The sequence below is a fragment of the Sminthopsis crassicaudata genome, chromosome 3 (genome assembly GCF_048593235.1).
Source record: "Sminthopsis crassicaudata isolate SCR6 chromosome 3, ASM4859323v1, whole genome shotgun sequence".
Classification (NCBI taxonomy): Eukaryota; Metazoa; Chordata; class Mammalia; order Dasyuromorphia; family Dasyuridae; genus Sminthopsis; species Sminthopsis crassicaudata.
Window position 1 is genome coordinate 252842165 of NC_133619.1, and position 20374 is coordinate 252862538.

At 33.0% G+C, this 20374-nt stretch overlaps 1 protein-coding gene across 9 annotated transcripts in view; it reads right to left on the reverse strand.

The window, feature by feature from the left end:
- Positions 1-710: 710 nt before the first annotated feature.
- NRIP1 (nuclear receptor interacting protein 1) overlaps positions 711-20374 on the reverse strand; it is a 166046-nt gene continuing 146382 nt past the window's right edge. For 8 of the 9 annotated variants that reach the window (XM_074300444.1, XM_074300448.1, XM_074300449.1 and 5 more), the window contains one exon: positions 711-8571. In XM_074300444.1, coding sequence (XP_074156545.1) covers positions 4761-8243 — 3483 coding nt within the window. In that variant the 5' untranslated portion in view covers positions 8244-8571 and the 3' untranslated portion in view covers positions 711-4760. Of the gene's footprint in view, positions 8572-15742; positions 15832-20374 lie in introns of all 9 variants that reach the window. The other variant, XM_074300443.1, reaches the window with a different exon arrangement.

A 20374-nucleotide genomic window follows, 5' to 3' on the forward strand; every position in this document is an offset into this window, starting at 1 on the left:
TGATGTCAACGAGAGCTGTAGTACCCTTCCACAAATGAGTCTTAATTAGAGGAAACTATATCTAAAATTAATTTCTAAAAATGTTTATGTATATAACCTTGCATAAATATAATTTCTTATTGAAATATTTTTTATGATCAATTTGTTTTCTTTTGATATCTGACTACAACAGCATTTATGCTCTTCTACATTGCCAGCCCTTTAGATTGTGATTCCTTTCTACTATTTTATCACTATTTTAGTGATCCATTGCCGAAAAGATGATCTCAATATTTATTGCTTAAAAAAACATGAATCACTGAAAAATAGCCAAAACCAAAAATGAAAACTGTCTTCAGACATAACTCTTTTAAAAATAGGTACAGAATAAAGAGAAGTAATACACACATAACAAACACTTGCATTTCAATTGCTAGAGTGGTGATATATATATTTATATATATATATATATATATATATATATATATATATATATATATATTAGGCTATGATGGATTGAAATTTTGAAATTCCTTAACTGCACTCTTACAAGTTGTACTAACTTGATAAATATTAGTTTTACTACCTTTTTTTTTTTGTTGTTGAAGGGCATAAATAGTCCTTGAAGATTTGTTATTTTCATGTTCAAGGATTTTCACTCACATACTCTATTATTGTAAAATACAAGAACTAGATAACAACAAAAATAAAAGTAATTCCAAACAAGACAATGCATTTTTCTCATTTATTCAAATCCACTGCAGGAAGTAAACACCAAAAGATTTAAAAATAAAAACAAAAAACAAACAACAACAACAACAACAACAAAAAAAACTTCACACTGCAGTATGCACAGTTTCATGACACTACATGAAAAAATTAAATTTCTAATAAAAAATGACAAGTTATATTGAGCACATCATAACAAAATTGGTTGTGTAAACCTCATAATTTATATCATGAATGGTAATACAATATTCCATTATTTTCTAATATTGGAATATTCCTAATATTTTTTTTGTTGTTTTCAATGGAATTAAAACTTGAAGACCTTAGTTGTGTAGGTTTTTTAAGTTGAAAAAAACCATTAACTTGATTCTTTTAGACACCTGAATTTAAAACATGTTCTTTCACAAAACTAAAATACCACAGCAAAAGAAAGAAAAAAAAAAAAAGTTATGTCCTGAAATGGAATACTGTTGTTTTTTGATGAACATCTGATTTGACTTAAGACATTTTGTCATATGCACAGGGTCCCCCATGCATGCTTCATGCAGCAGGTAATCACAACTTTAAATAAAAAGTTTATTTTATACATTCTTCCCAGACTTGCAACCGTATACATACATGCAAAAAAATTTAAACCTATCTGATCATATTTACACTTATACATTACCTATACAGAACTTAAAGAGATTAAAAGGCTTTTCCTCTGAATTAGAACAATACAAAATATGTATTTTTCAATAAGGAAATCACTATTTACATCACCTTTTAAAAACCAATTTTAACAACATGTAACAAGTCAATATATGTACATACACTCTCTCTGTGGTGTGTATATGTATGCGTGTGTACATGTACACACGCATACATATATACACACGTGAAAGTTTACTCTGTAAGATGCTGCAGAAAATAAATTTGTAAAGCTACCTTACTGATGTCAATGAGAGCTGTAGTACCCTTCCACAAATGAGTCTTAATTAGGGGAAACTGTATATCTAAAATTAATTTCTAAAAATGTCTATGTATATAACCTTGCATAAACAATGTGAAAAGTACCGATGAATTTTTCTTCTTTAAAATATCAAGTGGGAACTTCCTGTAGTGAATTAGTGTTACATTTTTTGAAGTCATATTATACACTGCATATTAATATATTTTTATTTGTTACCAAAAATAATAAATAATTATCATTTCCTATTGTTTTTCAAGGATTAAACTTCCCTCCCCAGGAGAATCATTATTTTGTTTGAGGGATTTTTGTTGAACTCATATTTTAACAGTTTCTAGCCCTTTTGAAATAGTCACCTCAAAACATACCTCCTTTAGTATTCCCTGTTAACTAGCAATTGTATTCACTGTCCTTACATCTTATCTAAGTTGGTACAACAGTAAACAATATATGCTATTAGGAATGCAATGTATAGGAAGAAATTCTGGAAGTGTATGTCTGATGAGAAAGAGGCCTGTTTGTGGACTGTGAGAGCTCTGTGCCCTTTCATTGACATCATTTAAAGGGACAGCTAAATTGTTAACAATGAAAAAAGTCACCATTTTAACTTTAAAAATCTTTAAAAATTATTTAAAAGTATATATTATAGATAATAGATGACCAAAGAGTAAATATGAGATGGAGTATAACACATTCTCCATGCATATATTCACTGACCATTAGAACAATTCTCATTTCACAATAAGAAAAGTGCATGCCTCCATGTCACCCTGATATAGCCCATTATTTACTCTAGGTTATCTATTATTCTATAGATTCCATAACTATTTACAAATCATTTTGAGAAAAATAATCACTTAAGACTTTAGACACGTTCAATAAGTAGAGTAAATTCCCTTTTCTTATATTTATTATACTGAATCTTTCATATAAAAATTATCAAACTACTTTAGTAACACCCTAAATTAGAATTCTTCTAGTTAATGGTTAATTGCACCACAAGTTTCTGTCCTTACAGGGCCAGTTACTAAAATGGCTCATACTTAAAATCAAAACAAAATACCTAAGTTTTGGGTAGAATATGGTAACTGAAGCCTGGATTGTAAAAAGGGAGCTTATAATTATTAATAGTTTTAAAAGATGCAAACTTCCTGAACTCTATAGCTCAATAAAATATTAAGCTTCACGTAAATAAAATTAAGATCTACTTTTCAATCAGAACTAATGGTTGCATTTCTTGATGTTTGTTAGCTATCCCAGTGTGCTTCCTATCATTTAGGCTAAATCTGCTGTTATTTTTTTCTTGGGTTTCAACAAAATGTTAGCAATTTTCTTGTGTGATTGCTTCTCATGGAAGTTAAGTATATATTCAGAAAAAGTGGAGGCAGTGTGGTACAGTGGAAAGAGTGCTGGCTCTGGAATCAGAGGACCTGGTTTCAAATCCTGCCTCTGATGCTTACTACCTGAGACCCCCCCCTCCCCCCCAGGCAAGTCATTTAACTTCTCCAGGCCTAAATTTCCTCATCAATAAAATGAGGAAGTTGGATTAGATGTTCTTTAAGGGGCTTCCCACTTCTAAATTCATCACTGTGTTATCCTTAAATTGTGCAAGCCATATTTTAACCAAAGTACCTCAGTTCGGGGTTGCAGTAGATCCATTCTCACTCTATGGTCATATAAGCAAACATAGCTAATTGAGACAAACAGTGGGTTTTCCTGAGACAGTAACCAAATAGTAAGGTTATAAGCCCTCCTACCTCAATGTATTATTATAAAAAGTTTTGAACCTAGATTTCCAAAGATATAAGGATACTGTGTGAACCTTAAGGCACCCTTAAGGTGTGGATATCCAGGTAAAATTTGTTTTAGGAAATAATATTGGCTTCAATAATCTTGTTTTATATTCTTAGGAGAACCATGAAAATCAAAGAAAATTTTATAATTATGATTTGCAAACAAGGCAAGTTGAAATGTGAAAATGACAGAAATTAAAGCATTTTGATCTTGTTACAAAATATCATTTCTGAGAAATTCCAAACATTCAGCATATTATAAGCAATGTTTCAGAGTTCTCAATTCTTAAAAAGGAAAGAATGCAATTGGGTGTAAAGGAAATAAAAATTTTTAAAGATTCTTTCTTAAAAAGGAGCTATCAGTTCCTCCCCTTCATATTACTCATATTGATTTAATAGTACTAAAGATTTTTTAAAAATTATATATATACATACATATGCATATATATATATAATGAAGGAAATATGGTAATGCTACAGGGGAGAAGGGGAAGTTGGGGAGAAATGAATTAAAAGCATTGAACAAAAAACTTGTAAAATTTAAAACAAGACTTTTTTGAGTAACTGAAAACTTTCAACAGATCTCTCAAGTTTCTTTTTTGGATTGAGTAATAAGTAAGCAGGCACTATGTTTTTCCATTGAACAATTACTGTTTTAAAAGTAAGCCTTTAAAAAACATGTGTGTGTGTGTGTGTGTATGTGTGTGTGTGTGTGTGAGAGAGAGAGAGAGAGAGAGAGAGAGAGAGAGAGAGAGAGAGAGAGAGAGAGAGAGAGAGAGAGAGAGAGAGAGAGAGAGAGAGAGGAGAGAGAGGAGAGAGAGGAGAGAGAGGAGAGAGAGGAGAGAGAGGAGAGAGAGGAGAGAGAGGAGAGAGAGAGAGAGAGAGAGAGAGAGAGAGGAGAGAGAGAAATGCTAGCTCTGTTTTGCTTCCCCAAAGTGAGATTCAGTACCATAGTACACAAATTGGAAGAAAATGAATTAGTTACCATGGATTCAAATTTACATTTTAATTTATGTGTATTTAAATTACTGGTAGTTGAAAAAAAAATTCATTCACAAACTACTCACAGGTTCTGTCAAATGCATACAGAAGTGTTATACAACCAACTGTTTGTTCAATAGTTTTCCTGTGATAGCTAATGTAAAGCAAAAGGGAGTTATGCCTATTTTAAACATCACCAGTAACCAATAATTTTCCAAATGAAGAAAAATAAATTCAATTAGAACATGCCATTTTCAACTCATGCTCTTATTTATAAAGTATTCAAGTTCATATTAATTTTACAAAGATTCAAATCTTGATGGAAGATTTTATTCAGATTCTTTTTTTATAGTTAGTACTTTTTCCAGGAGTCCAAAAACTTCTCCATTTGTATTATGTGGGTGGGAAGCTGCATTCCCCATATGGCTATTGTAAGGGCTTCTTAAATTAAAGAAAGAAACTTTAGTTTCTGCAGTAGGAAGCAACTCTTCCTTAACTGTGACCTGTGAAGCATTTTTTGCAAATGACTCATTCCAAATGTCCTTGTCATGTGCTTCTTGGTTGCTAACAGAATTACCTCCTTTCTGTAGCATGTAATACAGAATTGGGTTGGTTTTAGTCAGTCTTGGTGAGTCTTTTTCACATTCATTTTTATCCATACCTGTAATAACCCACTTAATGGGACCCTTTTCACTGGGAACAGGACACACACTTAACTGCCCAGATTCTTGTCTAGATACCGCACTACCCAAGTGCTCAGGAGAGCACTGGAAGGGAGAACTGGCAGGGCTCCTTACTGCTACAGGATATGAAAATGTCCCATTATCTATACAATTATTGAGTTGACTAGAATGATTCATAACTCCATTTAAAGAAGAAATGCTAAATTCAGATTTGCTATTGATTACATTATTTTTGTTTCCTTTCTTCTTAACATCTGTTAAAGTGTTATTCCTATGCTGTGACAAATCTCTCACACAATTTTCTGAGAGAAGCAGCTGTTTCAACACATTAAAGCCTTTACCATCTCTAGACCAACTCCTATTTTCATGTTCATTATTTGAACCATGACATGCTGGATATTTAAATTCAAGATCATTTCTATTACATTTCATTTCTTGTTTGTTAAGCAAAGGCCCATACAATTCTGTAGAAGGATTATGATTATTTGCACCATCAGAAATATGACTTTTCATCTTTTTTTTAAATGGACTTTCTGAAGGCTCAATATGAAGTTTCCTCTTCTTAGGAACAGTATAAAGACTCTTTGACTCTAAAAGAGTAAGTTCACTATTCCTGTGACTTCTGTCCAGGTCATCTGTAGAGTAAACCTCCTGATTCTGTCTCAATAATCGACTTAACAAGCCATTTTTAGAAAAAGAAAAGTCCTGAGGTGAAAGAGGCTCTGATTTGAAGTCCTCAGATGCTGGTGAAGCAGCTGCACTTCTCTGCAGACTAGGAACCACACCTAAGAATTTGTTACTTATTGCATCTTGGTGGACATTCAAATTATGGAAGATATGTGAATCATCACAAGGTTCAGATTTTATTTTTACGGTTAATATTTGCTCATTTAAAGCTTTATCTGCATGGTCTTGGGAACTTTCATCTCTTAAAGAAATTCTTTCCTTCTTTTCACTTTTACTTTTGTTGGGATTTCCTAGTAGTAACTGAAGAACTGTCCGCCGTTCAAGCAAATTTTCTATTTCAGAACCAGAGAGTCCAGGTTCAGAGACTGCTGACTGATTATTGAATGCTTTATTATTTTCTTCAAGTATATTTGGCTTATTTGAGAGTAGAGGACTACTTAGTCTATCAATCAAACCTACAGGTTTATCAATGTTTACATTTAACAGATGTTTGCTTGTTTTTTGCTCTTCAATTGATACAGAAGACTGCATTCCACACTGGGCCAAATTCTGTAACAGCTTGCTGGCACTGAAAGTTGTAGAATTTTGTGCACTGTCATTTTGGTTTGGCTTATTAGTTCCTTGCAATTCTTTATTTTTGGTAAGATCTATCAAGTGTTTAGATGCTGGATTCATCAGTCTTTTGGGTTGAACATTACCAACATACTGGGGTGAACTGTGTTTGACTAGAGACTGTTGAGAAAGGTTTATAGGTGAATCTGCTTTTGCAGATGTAAGCAAAGGTGGAGTGCTCACTGGAGTAGCTTGATTTACATTGTGGCTTTCTAATACAGGAGTCCTCTTATTACTTTGTGCACTGAATTTTGTCACATTACTATGTGATCCCTGAGAACCAGTTGTTTTTTCTAGGTTTTCTTCATTCTTATGTCCAAGTAACAGCTGAAGAAGTGTTACTTTTTGGTGAGGATTTAATTTAGAATTTTTGGAGGTGTCTCTATCTTCTTTGACACTGAGACCTGGAACTTTTGGATCCCAAGTATTTAGCAAGGATTGAGTAAGATTATCTAGAGAGGCAGGCTGGCTGGACTCAGGTTTTTCAATTCGATGTTTGAAAGATAAATCTATGGGGACACAGTTAGAGTGAGAACTTTCATCACCACTACTGTCATCTTCTGTAAAACTAGGGTTATTGTCTGAATATTCATCAATAGTTGTGGGTGTACTACTATCCTCAAAAATGCTAACTCTCTCCTTCTGATCATGTCCACTAGTTGGCTTAGTTACATTCTGGCTTTTAAGAAGATGTAAAAGCAAACTATTATTGGCAGCTGGTTTTAAATTATTTCTCTCCAGTGTGCTCTTATATTCTGCATTTCTGGGAGGAGATGGAAGGATTCCCATTGGACTTTGAAAAGTTGTAACATTTTTGTCAGCTACTTGCTTAGTTGATGATGATCTTGCTTGACCATTAAGATGGCTTGACAATCCTTTTGACAATGGAAAATGGGCAAGATCCTTCTGGCCACTTTCTTGTAGTCTAGCCATAGCAGCAAGCCGTTCACTTGCCACCTGATTTGCGTTCTGTGCTTTTAAAGCATGTTCCCGAGAATATTGCTGTAAATGCGCTTCACTGGAAAGAAGTAATGCTAACTGGCTACAAGCAACGCTAGGCTTAGGTGAAGTAGCAGGACTAGACCTTTTTTCTACCATGCTTGCAACAGCCTGGAGTCTTGCAGCACATGACAAGGGTTCATTAATTACTTTTGCTCCACTCTGTCCAGTGTGAGGTAACTCTATAAATCCATCTTTGATTAGATTTTTTGTTACATCAGATATATCAGCATCAGGTTTTTGATCTTTACTTTTGCTTTTCTTCAAAAGAGTTTTTAAGTGACTTGATGCAACACCATAGCACCTTAAATCTTTCTCCACTTTTAAAGAATCATGGCTAAGGGAATATCCTTGCTCCTTGAGACTCTGCCTAATCTGTTGTGACAGAGCAACACTTTGCAGCCTAGAGCTGAAGGATTGAAGCAAAGAGGCAAGTAATGTGCTATCCTGTTTGCCTTTAGGCACATTTTCAACCATGCCAGCTAGCAAAGCTTCCTGTTTCACATTTAAATCTACAATTGAATCAGACAACCTCCTCCTCTTTGCTGCATTCCAGTCCTCAGAAGACTGTAATAATCTTGCTTTTTTGAGATGTAGCATGCCAGATCCCTGATAAGTATTTGTGTTGAGACTCGGACCATTATTTTGACAGGTGGGAAATATATTTCCAGAAATCTTGAAGTTTTGATCCTCTCCACTGTGCCCAGTAGACTTTTTGTCAACTACAGTAGCTGACCTTGCTGCTGCCTGATGCATTAGTAATCCCTCTAGGTAAGTTAAAACAATAGGATCCTGGTGCATATCAGAGCCAAGCTCTTCTCCATGAGTCATGTTCAATAAAAATATTCAACAAGGACTTGGTTTCTATTTATGTCAAAGATTGTTTTTAGAGTGAATAAGATATAACTTTAGAAAGAAAATATTAGTCTACTGTCTTGTATAGCAATCAGACATTGATCAACTGTTACATTCTGACAAGAAATTCTTCTAATAAAGAAGGAATCAGGAAAACTTGAAGAAAATCCAGTCTATGAAGATGATAAAATTTTAACTAAGGGAAGGCAGATGGATTCTTTAATAAACAGGTTCACAGTAGCAAGAAGCTGAAATCTTCATTCAGTAAGTAGATAGTGTTCTCTCATCACACGTCTCAGGATTCCTATGATAATAAAATAAAAGAAGTTAGGTAAAATTAAGTAAAGATCTGGGATAAATTAAGTCAAAATATTTTCACTCCCCCCCAAAAAAAACTTTGCATGTCAACATATAAACTGAATTCAATTCATTAACAACTTATATTCAAATATATTTCTATTAAGTCTAAGCACTTCTGATGGATAATCCAAATATTGATCTATCCTGTGAAAATACCATATGTATTAATATTAGATAAGGAGAGTAAAATATGATGGCAATGGCATTTATTCTAAAATGTTAGCCTACTTTTGTAAATTGTGGCTTAAAAATTTTGAATTTAATGCTAAGATTACAGCCTGCAAAATAAGCTTACTGAAAGCTACTGAGGTTGAAGATGGACAGAAATCAGTAAAAGAACAAATATACTTCTTAAAGGAAGAAAGAGTATTCTTTTTCAAAATTTATATGCCCAAAGCTTTTAGACTCAAAAATGTAAAACTCCAATGTTAAAATTAAGTATTTGTACATTAAAAAAATTAAAGAATCAAAAGAAAAAAAAATTTTAAAGCTGTTTTTTGGACTCTCATACAAAAGTAGAGTAGATGGCCTGAATCATTAATAACTTAATGCTGCTTTAATTTTTTTAAATCTATAACCAACTTTCAATTATTTAATGATCAATAATTCATTTTAATAAATTACCCAAATCATTATAACTTCTCCACTTATTCCTTTGCAGGTAAACAAATAAAGTTAAACTAAATATTTTGTTAAGTCATCTGAAGAAAAAGTGTTGTCTGTTAAAATTTCAATTACTCATATTATCCCTGAGTCTTCCAATACACTAGTTAATTATGAATTATATATAAAGGTGTTTGTCTCTTCAATGAAAAAATATACTTTAATACTTTAAGGACAAACGATTCAGGGGAGAAAAGGAGAATGTAGAAACATTTCAAAGACCCTTTCTTAGTAAATTATTTTTAAGAATTGATAAGGCTGAAAAATTCAGCCTTCAGGCTAATATGATGATGAATTCATCTCTGAACTTTGGTAGTCTGCTAGCCATGCCTTTGAGAATCTAGGATCACCTCTAGGTGATACAGAATAATACAGAATAAAGATCCGTAAAAAGTTTAAAATAAATTTTTACAATGCTAATTACAAACAGTTTTACCACAGAATTCCTTTATATAACAGCACCTCTCCGTTGTATTAAAGTATATTTTTCATAAATTTACAGTTTGACAGATAGAGCATGTAAAAAAAAAATGAAAATAAATTCTAACAATGAGAAAATATAACAAAATTCATACAAGGATTTTCAAGAATACAACTAAGACATTCTAACAAAGATTTAATTGTGTGATGGTTGTAAACAATTTTTAAATTAATCTTTTAAGAATATGTATTAGGAAAGATAGTAAAAAGCAATAGTAACATAATAGGATTTAAAATAAATGAAAATAACAACTTTTCTTAACAATAATAAAATCCAGGAGGAAATCATAAAAAGTTATTAGAAATAAAAATGCATAAAATATCGTGGACTCAACCTATAAGGCATATTCAAAACATATAAGTATTAACACCAACACTATTTAAGAATATTAAAGAATAATTAAGAATATTAAGAATAATAAAGGATTGGCTATAGTGTTCACAACTGGGCCACAGCAATATAATATAATTTATCAGGTTACCTAAACAGACTTAGAATCTAGAATTTCAAAGTAAATAATTTTTAAAATTAGGAATGAAGGGAGAAATAGCATGTGTAGATCTCACTCAAACTATATTATAAAATAGTAATCATTAAAATTGTGTTGCTGGCTAAAAAATATAAAACTGAAACAATGAAATAGACTGAATAAGCAAGAATCAGAAAAAAAGAAATCAAATTCAATAACTTAGTGTTCACAATATACCTTGAAACAAAGTCCTTGAAAAAGAATTCTTCATGTGACAAAAACTGCTGAGAAAGCTAGAAAGCAATTTAGAACTACATGTCACACCATATACCACAATAAGCTCAAAATGGAGTCATGACTGGAATATTAAATGTCACATTTGTAATAAAAATCAGAAAATGAGATCAAGTAGTTTTTAAAGCTTGAGCCTATGGAACAGAATAACAAAGGTAATAAGAAACAAAGTATATAATAGTGGAGATGAAAAAAAAGGCAGGCACATAAACAGATCAAACCATTCAAAAAAAAAAAAAAACAACTTGGAATTATATTTTAAAGATGTCTAAACTTAACTTTAAACTAGAGATCATGCCGTCAAATATAAAACCCGAGGAAGACAGAGAAAAAGATAAAAAATTTAATAATAAATACATATAAATACATGCATATGTATGTATGTACAATGTAATGTGCCATCAGAAATAATGAATAAAAAGAATTTCAGAGAAGCTTGAAAAGACTAAAAGGAAATGATGTAGAATCATAATGAGAACCAGAAAAGGAATAGCTATAACAATGTAAATAGAAATAAAGAACAAAACTAAACTTCTACACAATTACAATGATCAAGCTTGTTTCTGAAAAAAAAGTGAGGGAAAAATGCATCACAATTCCTTCTTTATGAGTGAAGATTATAACAAATAGTCATATTCAATTGAAGTATAGTTAATTTTGCGAAATGTGGTTTTCCTCTTTAACAAAAATTAAAGAGAAGAACTTGCTTGATGATGAAAGGAGAAGGTGCAAAAATGAAGCAGATTAAAAAACAGTGGACAAGGGTGGTAGTAGGGGTGAGGATAAAGCACAAAAAGATTAGAAAGATATAAGGGAGCCAAATTATAAAAGGATTTGAATGCCTGAGGATTTTGTATCTGATCCTTTAGGTAATAGTGATCCACTGGAGTTTACTTGGAAGACATGGCAGGGGACATTGTATTTTAGGAGGAGCAATCAATCAATATTTACTAAGTATCTACTATATATCAGGAAATATGCTAATAATCACTGGGGATATAAAAAGAAACTTCAAGGAACTCATAATCTAATGAAGATTGGAGGAGGGACATAAAGACCAATATATACAAGCAAGTTATATACAAATAGGTAGGAAATAATTAACAAAGGAAAGACACTGAAATTGTTAATAGGGGGTTGGGGATGCCCTTCTGTAAAAAACAAGGTTTTACTTGGGATTTTAAGGAAGCCAGGAAGGTCAGTAGTTTGGGCAAAGAAGGGAGAGTATTCCAGACCAGGCATGGTAGGCAGTCAGAGAAAATGCCTAAAATTAAGAGATGCAACAGCCATGAGACCAGTGTCACTGAATAAAAGAGTAAATGTTGGTAAGTAAGATGTAAAAAGTTTGGAAAGATAGTAAAGAGAGTATCATGGAGAACAGGATAACTGACACCATAAAGAGGTCAAGAAGGATGAGAATTGAGAAAATTGTCAGTTGACAACTCGGAAATGTTAATATCATTCAACTGAATGATGAGGCCAGAAGCTGGAATATAGAATTAAAAAGAAAAATGGGGAAATTAATTTATTTCTGGTTAAATTGTGAATTGATTCAACCATTTTGGAGAGTAATCTGAACTATGTTCAAAGAGTTATTAAACTGTCTCTACCCTTTAATCTAGCAATAGGGATGCACATCAACTGACAAATGGCTGAATGAGAAGTAATTTATGATCATGATGGAATACTAATGTGCTATAAAAAACGTTAAGCTTGATGCTATTAGAAAAATATGTATAGACTTTTATGAAATAATGAAAAGCAAAATTAGCAGAACCAAGGGAATGTCACATACAATAATAGCAAGATTATTTTAAGAATAACATAAAATACCCAAATTAACTACAAACGACATATGAAAGAAGATGCTATCTTGCATTCAGACAAAGAAATGATAAATAGAAGCATGTATAAAATGATTTCACATACATATACATATTTGTGTTTGGTAGCCATCTCTAAAATATGGAAGAGAGAAAATGAGGAAAGGTAAAAAAAAATTATTTTTTACATATTTAAAAGGAATACCAAATTGTACATAAGATTTTCAGTTAAATGTGGAATCATCTTTTATTATAATGTTAGGGAAATACTTGTATTGTTCCATACATTAGAAATAAATAAAATCTAGAGGAGAAAAAGAAAGATTGTGAGGAAAGAAATAAAGACATAGGAGTCATACGTGTGTATCACATAATCCAATTATTATGAAAAATCTTTTTGCTATAACAATGTGTCAAGTACATCTCATATAATTTCTAAGAAAATTTTAATAAGTATTAAGTCACCAGGTACCTAGGTGACACAGTGGATAGAGCACCAGGCCTGAAGTCTGGAAAATCTGAGTTCAATTCTGGTCTCAGATGCTTTGTAGCTTTATGACCCTAGGCAAGTTATTTAACTGCCTCAGTTCCTCATGTGTAATATGAAACAGAGAAGGAAATGACAAACTGCATGAATATTTTTGGCAAAAAAAATCATAGAGTCAAACACGATTGAAAGGACTTAAATAAAATTTTAAAATTAAGTGAACACCTTATTCCCTCTCCACAATCTTCTCTAACAAGGTGAACTTAAAATGATTTATGAAAGATTTTTGCACCATTTTCTGGGGATCATATAAAAGAAATTCTAAAGGCAGTATTATATTATATTAAAATTATTAGAAAAGTAGTCCCTGATGACAATATATCTCTGTACTAAGATAAAAGGATGTTAAAAAGATGTTTCAATATTGAGTTTCTTTTGCTAAAATAATACTGAACAATTTCCAAATGTGATTTTCACAAATGTGAGTGTTCCAATCACTTTATTCTACTGTGCATAATTTCAACACCTACTTCCAACCATACCATAAGAATAAGAAATAATCTTTCTCACTAATACAACATTGCAGTAGAGAAGAAAAAGAGAGATAAACAGGAAAGAAAATAAGAGAGAAAATAAAGGTATATGAGGTGAGTGAGACAGCCACAACAAATTCATCTATAACAATTCCCCTGCTAATATTCCTAGAAGAAATCATGAGTCTGGAGTAGCTTAGATGCATAATATGAAGCCATGAAATCACGTCCTCTCATTATGCAATAATAGGCAAAAAGCCTATTATGTACATCTGGTAATGTCAGTGCCAGGCCCTTTGCTTTTCTATTTATCAGTTAGTCTGCTGGGATGTATGAGAATGAGAGTTAAAAGAGTAAGACAGCAAGAATAAGCAAGTGAGAGGGAGAATAGTCACAAGAGAGTAAGAGAAACCAAAGGATAAGATTGTTGCCCTTCCCTTCTTCCACAAAATCAATTGAACACATATGGAACAGTTCTGGAGGTTCTGGATGAAATACATAGTTTAAGTAAGGCAGACTTATGCTTTCATAAAGTTTACAGTACCAGGAGTAGTGCCTGAGGGGGATGACTCCTAACCAGATTGCTGTAACACAAAATAATGCATTAGCATGTCAACTAGAAAGATACATAAATATATAAATTTTCCAGGCTTTATACCTCTTGTGAAACATATTTTGAGACAAAGTTCTGAGTATGACCAGTTTATTAGTAAGGATAGTAGTTACCAATAAATGAGGAGAATGGCCTCTCTCAATGATCAAAGAACTCAAATTAGGATTTTATTTATGGTAATGGGTTCAATCCATAGAAAATGGGAGTTTTATATTGATGAAGCCGACTTTTAGTCCAGTCTACTAGTGTAATTAATCTACATTAGTCTTTTAATGTAGTCTTAGACTACAATCTAGTTTGATAAGATTTAACTCAAAAAAACAAGTGATGGATGAAGTTACAAAGGGTGAGGGTACAAGTCTCAATGCAAGAGTAAAGTTTTAAGACAAAAGTAGAATCTGGTCCAAATGACCTGAGATTACTTAAGTGAACTTGCAAAAGCAAGGAATTTTAAATACACACAGCAAAGGAGAATATTAAATCTATGTTAGTTTAAGTCTTAACAAAATTTTCAATTTTACAATTCCTCCCTATGATTCTTAAGAGGATATGTCCCCCATGAATCACATAACTGGATTAAAATTACAAACAAAGTACAGCCAGTTCTCCTGGACTTTTCCCTTCCCTCTTTGGGCTCTGTGTGATCCTCCATATCTTTGCAGCCCTGAAGCCAGAGCAGGCTCATTTCAGGAAATGGAGCAGTACCCCAGTACAGGGCTATACCAGCAATAATAATTACAGAATTACCCAGTACAAAGTAATTACAATAATCTTAACAACAACAACAATAAAAATAGCAATAGTTAACATTTTTATAATGCCAGATGCTATTTTAAACACTTCAGAATCATGAGATTCTAATATTCCTGGCAGATGGGTACCATTATTATCCCTTTAGAGATTAGGAAACTAGAAAAAACAAACAAACAAACAAAACAGAGGTGAAGCAACTAACTTAAGGTCACATAGATAATATATTTCTGAGAGCAAAATTTTAACTTCAATTTTCTAATCCATGTACTTTTTAGAATAAAGCAGAATGGAAAATATGATTTGCATTAATTTCCAATTTGCTACAATTACCTTAATAGGAAAATGTATCTTACTGTGGACAAGGCCACATTATAATTTAGTTTCACAATAAATTGTGACCAAATCAATTCTGAATTTATAACCAACCACTAATAGTGTCATTTAAAATCTCCATTTTTCCCTAGGATTAGCTTGGTTTTGAAATTTTTAGGGTGGCATTATTTTCTTTTTCTTTAAAATCAAGCAAAGAATTAAATCAATTCCTTTTGTTTCCTTAACTTAATCTGGTTACATAATCACATATCTAAAGAAGTTGTCAGATACAACTCGGGTAAGGTTTAAGGAGACAGGACTGTTAGGCTAGGAAAAGCTACTTACTTAAAAAAATAAATAAATAAAAGAAGCCCTTTAGCAAAACTAGGTACACCAAATGGAAGAAAACAAGATCTTTTTTTACCAGTCAGTTAGTTAACTAACATTTGTTAGGCTCTTACTAAAATGCCTTATCAATTGGGATAAAGAAAGAGGGTGTGGTAGAGATGGGAGTGAGAGTGCTCCCATCCACAAGTCCTAGGAGGTTTTTTTTTTTTTTTTTTTTGATAATCTTAAACTGGGTGAAGGAAGGTACTAAATATGACTATATGCTCCTGAAGATTCAAAGATTCCTGAAGAGAAGATAAACTCTAATATGTTGTTCTTTCTGATAATTTATACACTTACCAATTTTCTGTGTTCTACAGAGGTCCCACTCTTTAAAACTCAATTTTATAAGGTGGTATTTTTCTACCTTTTTGTTTAGGGTGAGAAAGCTACAGGAAAAAAAAAAAAGTTAAATTTTTGTACATAAAACAAGTACAGTAAGGGAGACGCAGCTTTTAATTCATATTAAAATATTGATATCACAAATAAGCCTAAGAACAAAGTTGCCTACATTATTCTCCCATCCCCCTACTTCTCATTAAAACTCAAAAGTTTCTGTCTCCTATGTGGAGAGAGAAGAGGGACTAAAAGGTCAGTCACTTCTGATGGGCATCATTGTACCTGGCTGCTTTTTGGAAAGAAAAGATTTCACCAGTGAGTGCATCTTTTCAAATTCTTTGTCAGTAGGAGAAAGATGGGTAAAAGTTAGAGAAGGCAAGACATGAGAAAAAAGATAAGCACCAACAGAAATAAATTAATATCATGCTGTCTTGTCATTCCCAGTTCATATAGGAGTTTCCTCTGATGCCAAAATGTACTTCATTTTGGGGGGAGTTGATTCCTATGGATATACTACCATGGGATCTCTTTTTCCCTCCAAGGGATTTTCCCCAACTTTTAGAATTCAATTAGTTATTTCTACCAAGATGTTTCAATATTTGTAAACCATGCCACAGATTTTTGTTTCCAGTATTAAACTACAAAGGAGTACTGTCATAGAACTAAGATTCATCCCACTCTTTTAAAAATCAATCTCCTGTTCTGATTTTAAGGTGACTGGAATCAGAAGGGGTAGGGATAGAGGGAATGAGACAGAGACAGAAAACTGGTATTCAGTGTTCTTCTGCAGGAAAGTTTTGAATTCCACCTTCTTTCCTTTGGCTGAAAAGGCTACAGAAAGTTGGCAAAAAGAAAATAAATATGATAAGATAGAGATGTACCTGCAGGCAAGGGTTATCTATATTTTTGTGTGTCCAGGTAAATTAAACTAGCTTCCTTTTTCTGTGGCCTGAATACAATGAAGAACTTCTGCAGACTTTTATGAAATTGTGGGTATTTATAAGAAGGAATCCCTTGCCTTTTAGTCTTGACTAAAAGCTGGTGATGTCTAATAAAGACTAGAGCTCCTATAGCATGAATAATAAAAGTCAGTGTTTCTTCCAGAAATAGTATCCAGTTCCTTTAAGAATTAAGTTAAGTTAAAAGGAGCAGAAAAAGGAGACTGCAAAGTGAAGCAAAAGTGAAGTAGCTGAAGAAGGAGAAGGTAAAAAATATGATAGTGTGAAACGAGCCCTTAAAAACTTTGCAGGTCAGACTTTTTGGACAGAGCTTCCCAGCAATAATTAATTTGATATGAGTAAGAATCTTCAATTGCTGATATCAATCTCTCTCCAAAATACCATAATCAAAAGTTTCAAATTGGAGTAAAAATATTTTGCAGGTTGAATCCTTCAGAGTTTTAAACCAGATTTTACAAAATGTGACGGCACATTTCTTTGTCATTCTTGATTTAACTGGAGTATTTCTTGTTTCAAAGATGATGGAAATCTTTTTTTAAAGGAGTTTCTTTTGGAATGGTAACTTTGGATTTTAGAGTTTTCTACAATTTGTTTCTTTGGAGCTGGATAAATTCCAAAGTACAAACTGTTAGAGATATCTGCAATAACCTGATTTGCCCAGACCACACAAAAGAGAAAAAATTCTCACACACAGTCAGTTTGATTTTAACAAAATGTGATGATCTTTCAGAAATCTTTTCTACTTCTAAAGTAATGTCTTACAGCAGAAATTCTCCAATTTGTATGAGCTGCTGTTCTACCTGGAGAATGTTACCTGTATGTAAGAAAAATACCTCTACTTTAAGAATTATTGCCCTATCTGCAAAAAAGAATTCTCTAACATCAGGAAGGCTTATTCTGTGATAAGGATTTGCTTAAGATTGAGATACAGTATTACAAGATGGGCAGACATTACTGCTGATTCACTAAACAAACAATTCTAATGTCAAAATACTTATGCAAACTGCATAAAATTCACACATGAAAATCCCAACATTTACAAAAACTGCCTGTTGGCAAAGTCCTCCTCCCTATCTATCTCCCATTTATGTGAGAACTAAGTCCGTGCTGAGAAGAGTGTTTTTAAGCATTTCCTCTTCTAGACTCCCAGTCTAGACAACTTTCTAAAAAACATGTAAATCTCACACACACACACACACACACACACACACACACACACACACACACACACACACACACTGTATTTAGTGGGGTGGTCCCTTTTCAAGGCCTAATCTGGAGATCTGAATAGTGAATTAGAAATGATAAATCTGATACACACATTCTCAAATCCCATTCTGAGCAGTAGCTTCCACTGATACCCAACTAGATAGCCTACCAGTTTTCTTATAGAATAACTGTAGTTCCACCAGCTTTCTTGTAGAGAAAGCTTAGAGTTCTCCAAGGAGTCCAGCCCCTGGAGTGGCTCTCCACAAAGAAGTCTTTTGGTAAAATCAACTGTACTGCGTATGAGCTTCAATAAAAATTCTGAGAGACAAAGTTTGAGCATGATTAATTTTAACAAGTCTGTTTTGTTGTTTGTCCTTCATTCTGGAAAAAATGACATGCAAGTGAACTGGATTGAAGTGGAAGAGGACTGTGCAAAGTCACCAACTTTACTTTCTCCTCCAGAGTTATCTGAACCCAATGGCAAGATATAGATCAGAATAATTGGAGATGGCCATCAGTAAAGCTAGCATTAGCAATAAATTAATGATCTCTCCCAACAACCAAGGACCTCAAGTTAGGGATTATAAGATCTTTTGTTGTTTTTTGTCCATTTTAGGGTGATTATTTACTCATGTATGAATTGGATTTAAGTGAGACAGAGTTTCACAAAGTCATCAGCCTCACTCTCTCCTCCAGAGTCACCATGGCAAGACAAAAGATGACTTAAGATGATCCAGGATCCATTAGATGATCTTGGTGTCTTTGATACATGACCACACTCTACACACTTCACAGTACTGCTTCAGTTGCATTCATGACTATTTAAACAAACTGTTCTCATCCACCTTTTCACCAGGGAAAAGTCTTCATGTGGTAGACACACCCCAACTTGCTGATGGGTATGAGGCCCATGAGTTACTTTCAATGTGTTTTAGCCTGTTTGCAAAGATGGATTTATAGTGCATGCTATAGTTTCTTGGAGCCCCCAGGGTAGAGCTGACTTGACATCTAATGTGAATGATCAGCCTAGAACAGGACTCAGCAAGCCCTCACATCTGAGGTGCTAGTCCTCTCTAACATCCCATGCAAACCAGGATCTTTTATAGTGATTAACAAGGTGACAGCAAAATCACAAGAAACATAGGTATGTCTTCTGATTGGCTAAAGATTTCAGTGAGGATCAAATCATTGCCAGATAAGATTAGCTCTCAAGTGATCAGAGTAGTTCTCAGGAAATGAAATTAGTCCACAGTTTGGTAGTTGCTACAAGTTTTAAATTGAGGATTGAATTTTAGTGAAACAGTTTACCTTGATGAGATTTATCTTTAGGCTAATCAAGTTTCTCTGGAAGGTGAGTGATGAAGTTAGAAGGGCAAGCACACAAGTCACAATTTAAGGGTAGAGTTACAAGTCACACAAGAAGAATCATGACCCAAGTGACCTGCTATACCTAAGTAAACTTGCAAAAGCAAGGAATTTAGGCAAATATACAGCTTGAATAAGTTTTAACAAAATAGGATAAAAGAATCAATTCTCAATTCCACACACCAAAAACCATGATCACTTATTCTCCCTAGCTCCACCTCAAACCACCCACATATTTAGTGATCCAGGGACAGTGGCATTTTTGCTATTTACTCATCAAATAAAACAATTTCCTCTCCCTATTTCACTGACTATAAAGAGGAGGAGGGAGGAAAAGAAAGAAGAAGGAAGCAACTGTAACAGCTATCTGGAATACTCTCAAACTCCCAATTTTTCTCTTTTGGCTTCCTTTAAATCACAACTAAAATCTTCCTTCTACAGAAAACTTTTTTAAATCTCCCTAAATTCTAATGTCTTCCTTTTTTATTATTTCCCATATATGTATATATATATTGTTTTGATAGCTGGTTGCATGTTGTCTCCTCCATTAAATTGTGATCTTGTTGAAAGCAGGGACTGACTTTAGCATTTCTTTACATTCCCAGAACACTGTAAGCAATTCATAAATGTTTACTAACTAGCTGAAGAATGCCTATAAATGTATTTGTAATTTGTGGGCATAGCATATTATGTAAATATTAAAACATGAACTGGTCCCAACATTAAATTTTGATCATCTGTGATCAAAGTTGAGCCACGGTTACTTTTAACATAAACATCAATACACTTCTGCCTGTTTGTCTAATTTTATGTATTTCAATTAAGAATGTTGCCAGACTTTTAACAATGAATGTATACTCCAAGTGTATTAGCTACAAAGATGAAAAAATGTACAGTAGAATATTCAGAAGGATACAAAAAAGAATCTTCTCTGATGATAAAGTTTTGTGGCCTGCTCATGCTATTAAAGTGAAATAAAGAAACAATGAACTAAGTCACCAGAAAAAAAAAGAAAGAAAAAAAGATCTTCCATGTAGTGATAATAAACTATTTAAATCCC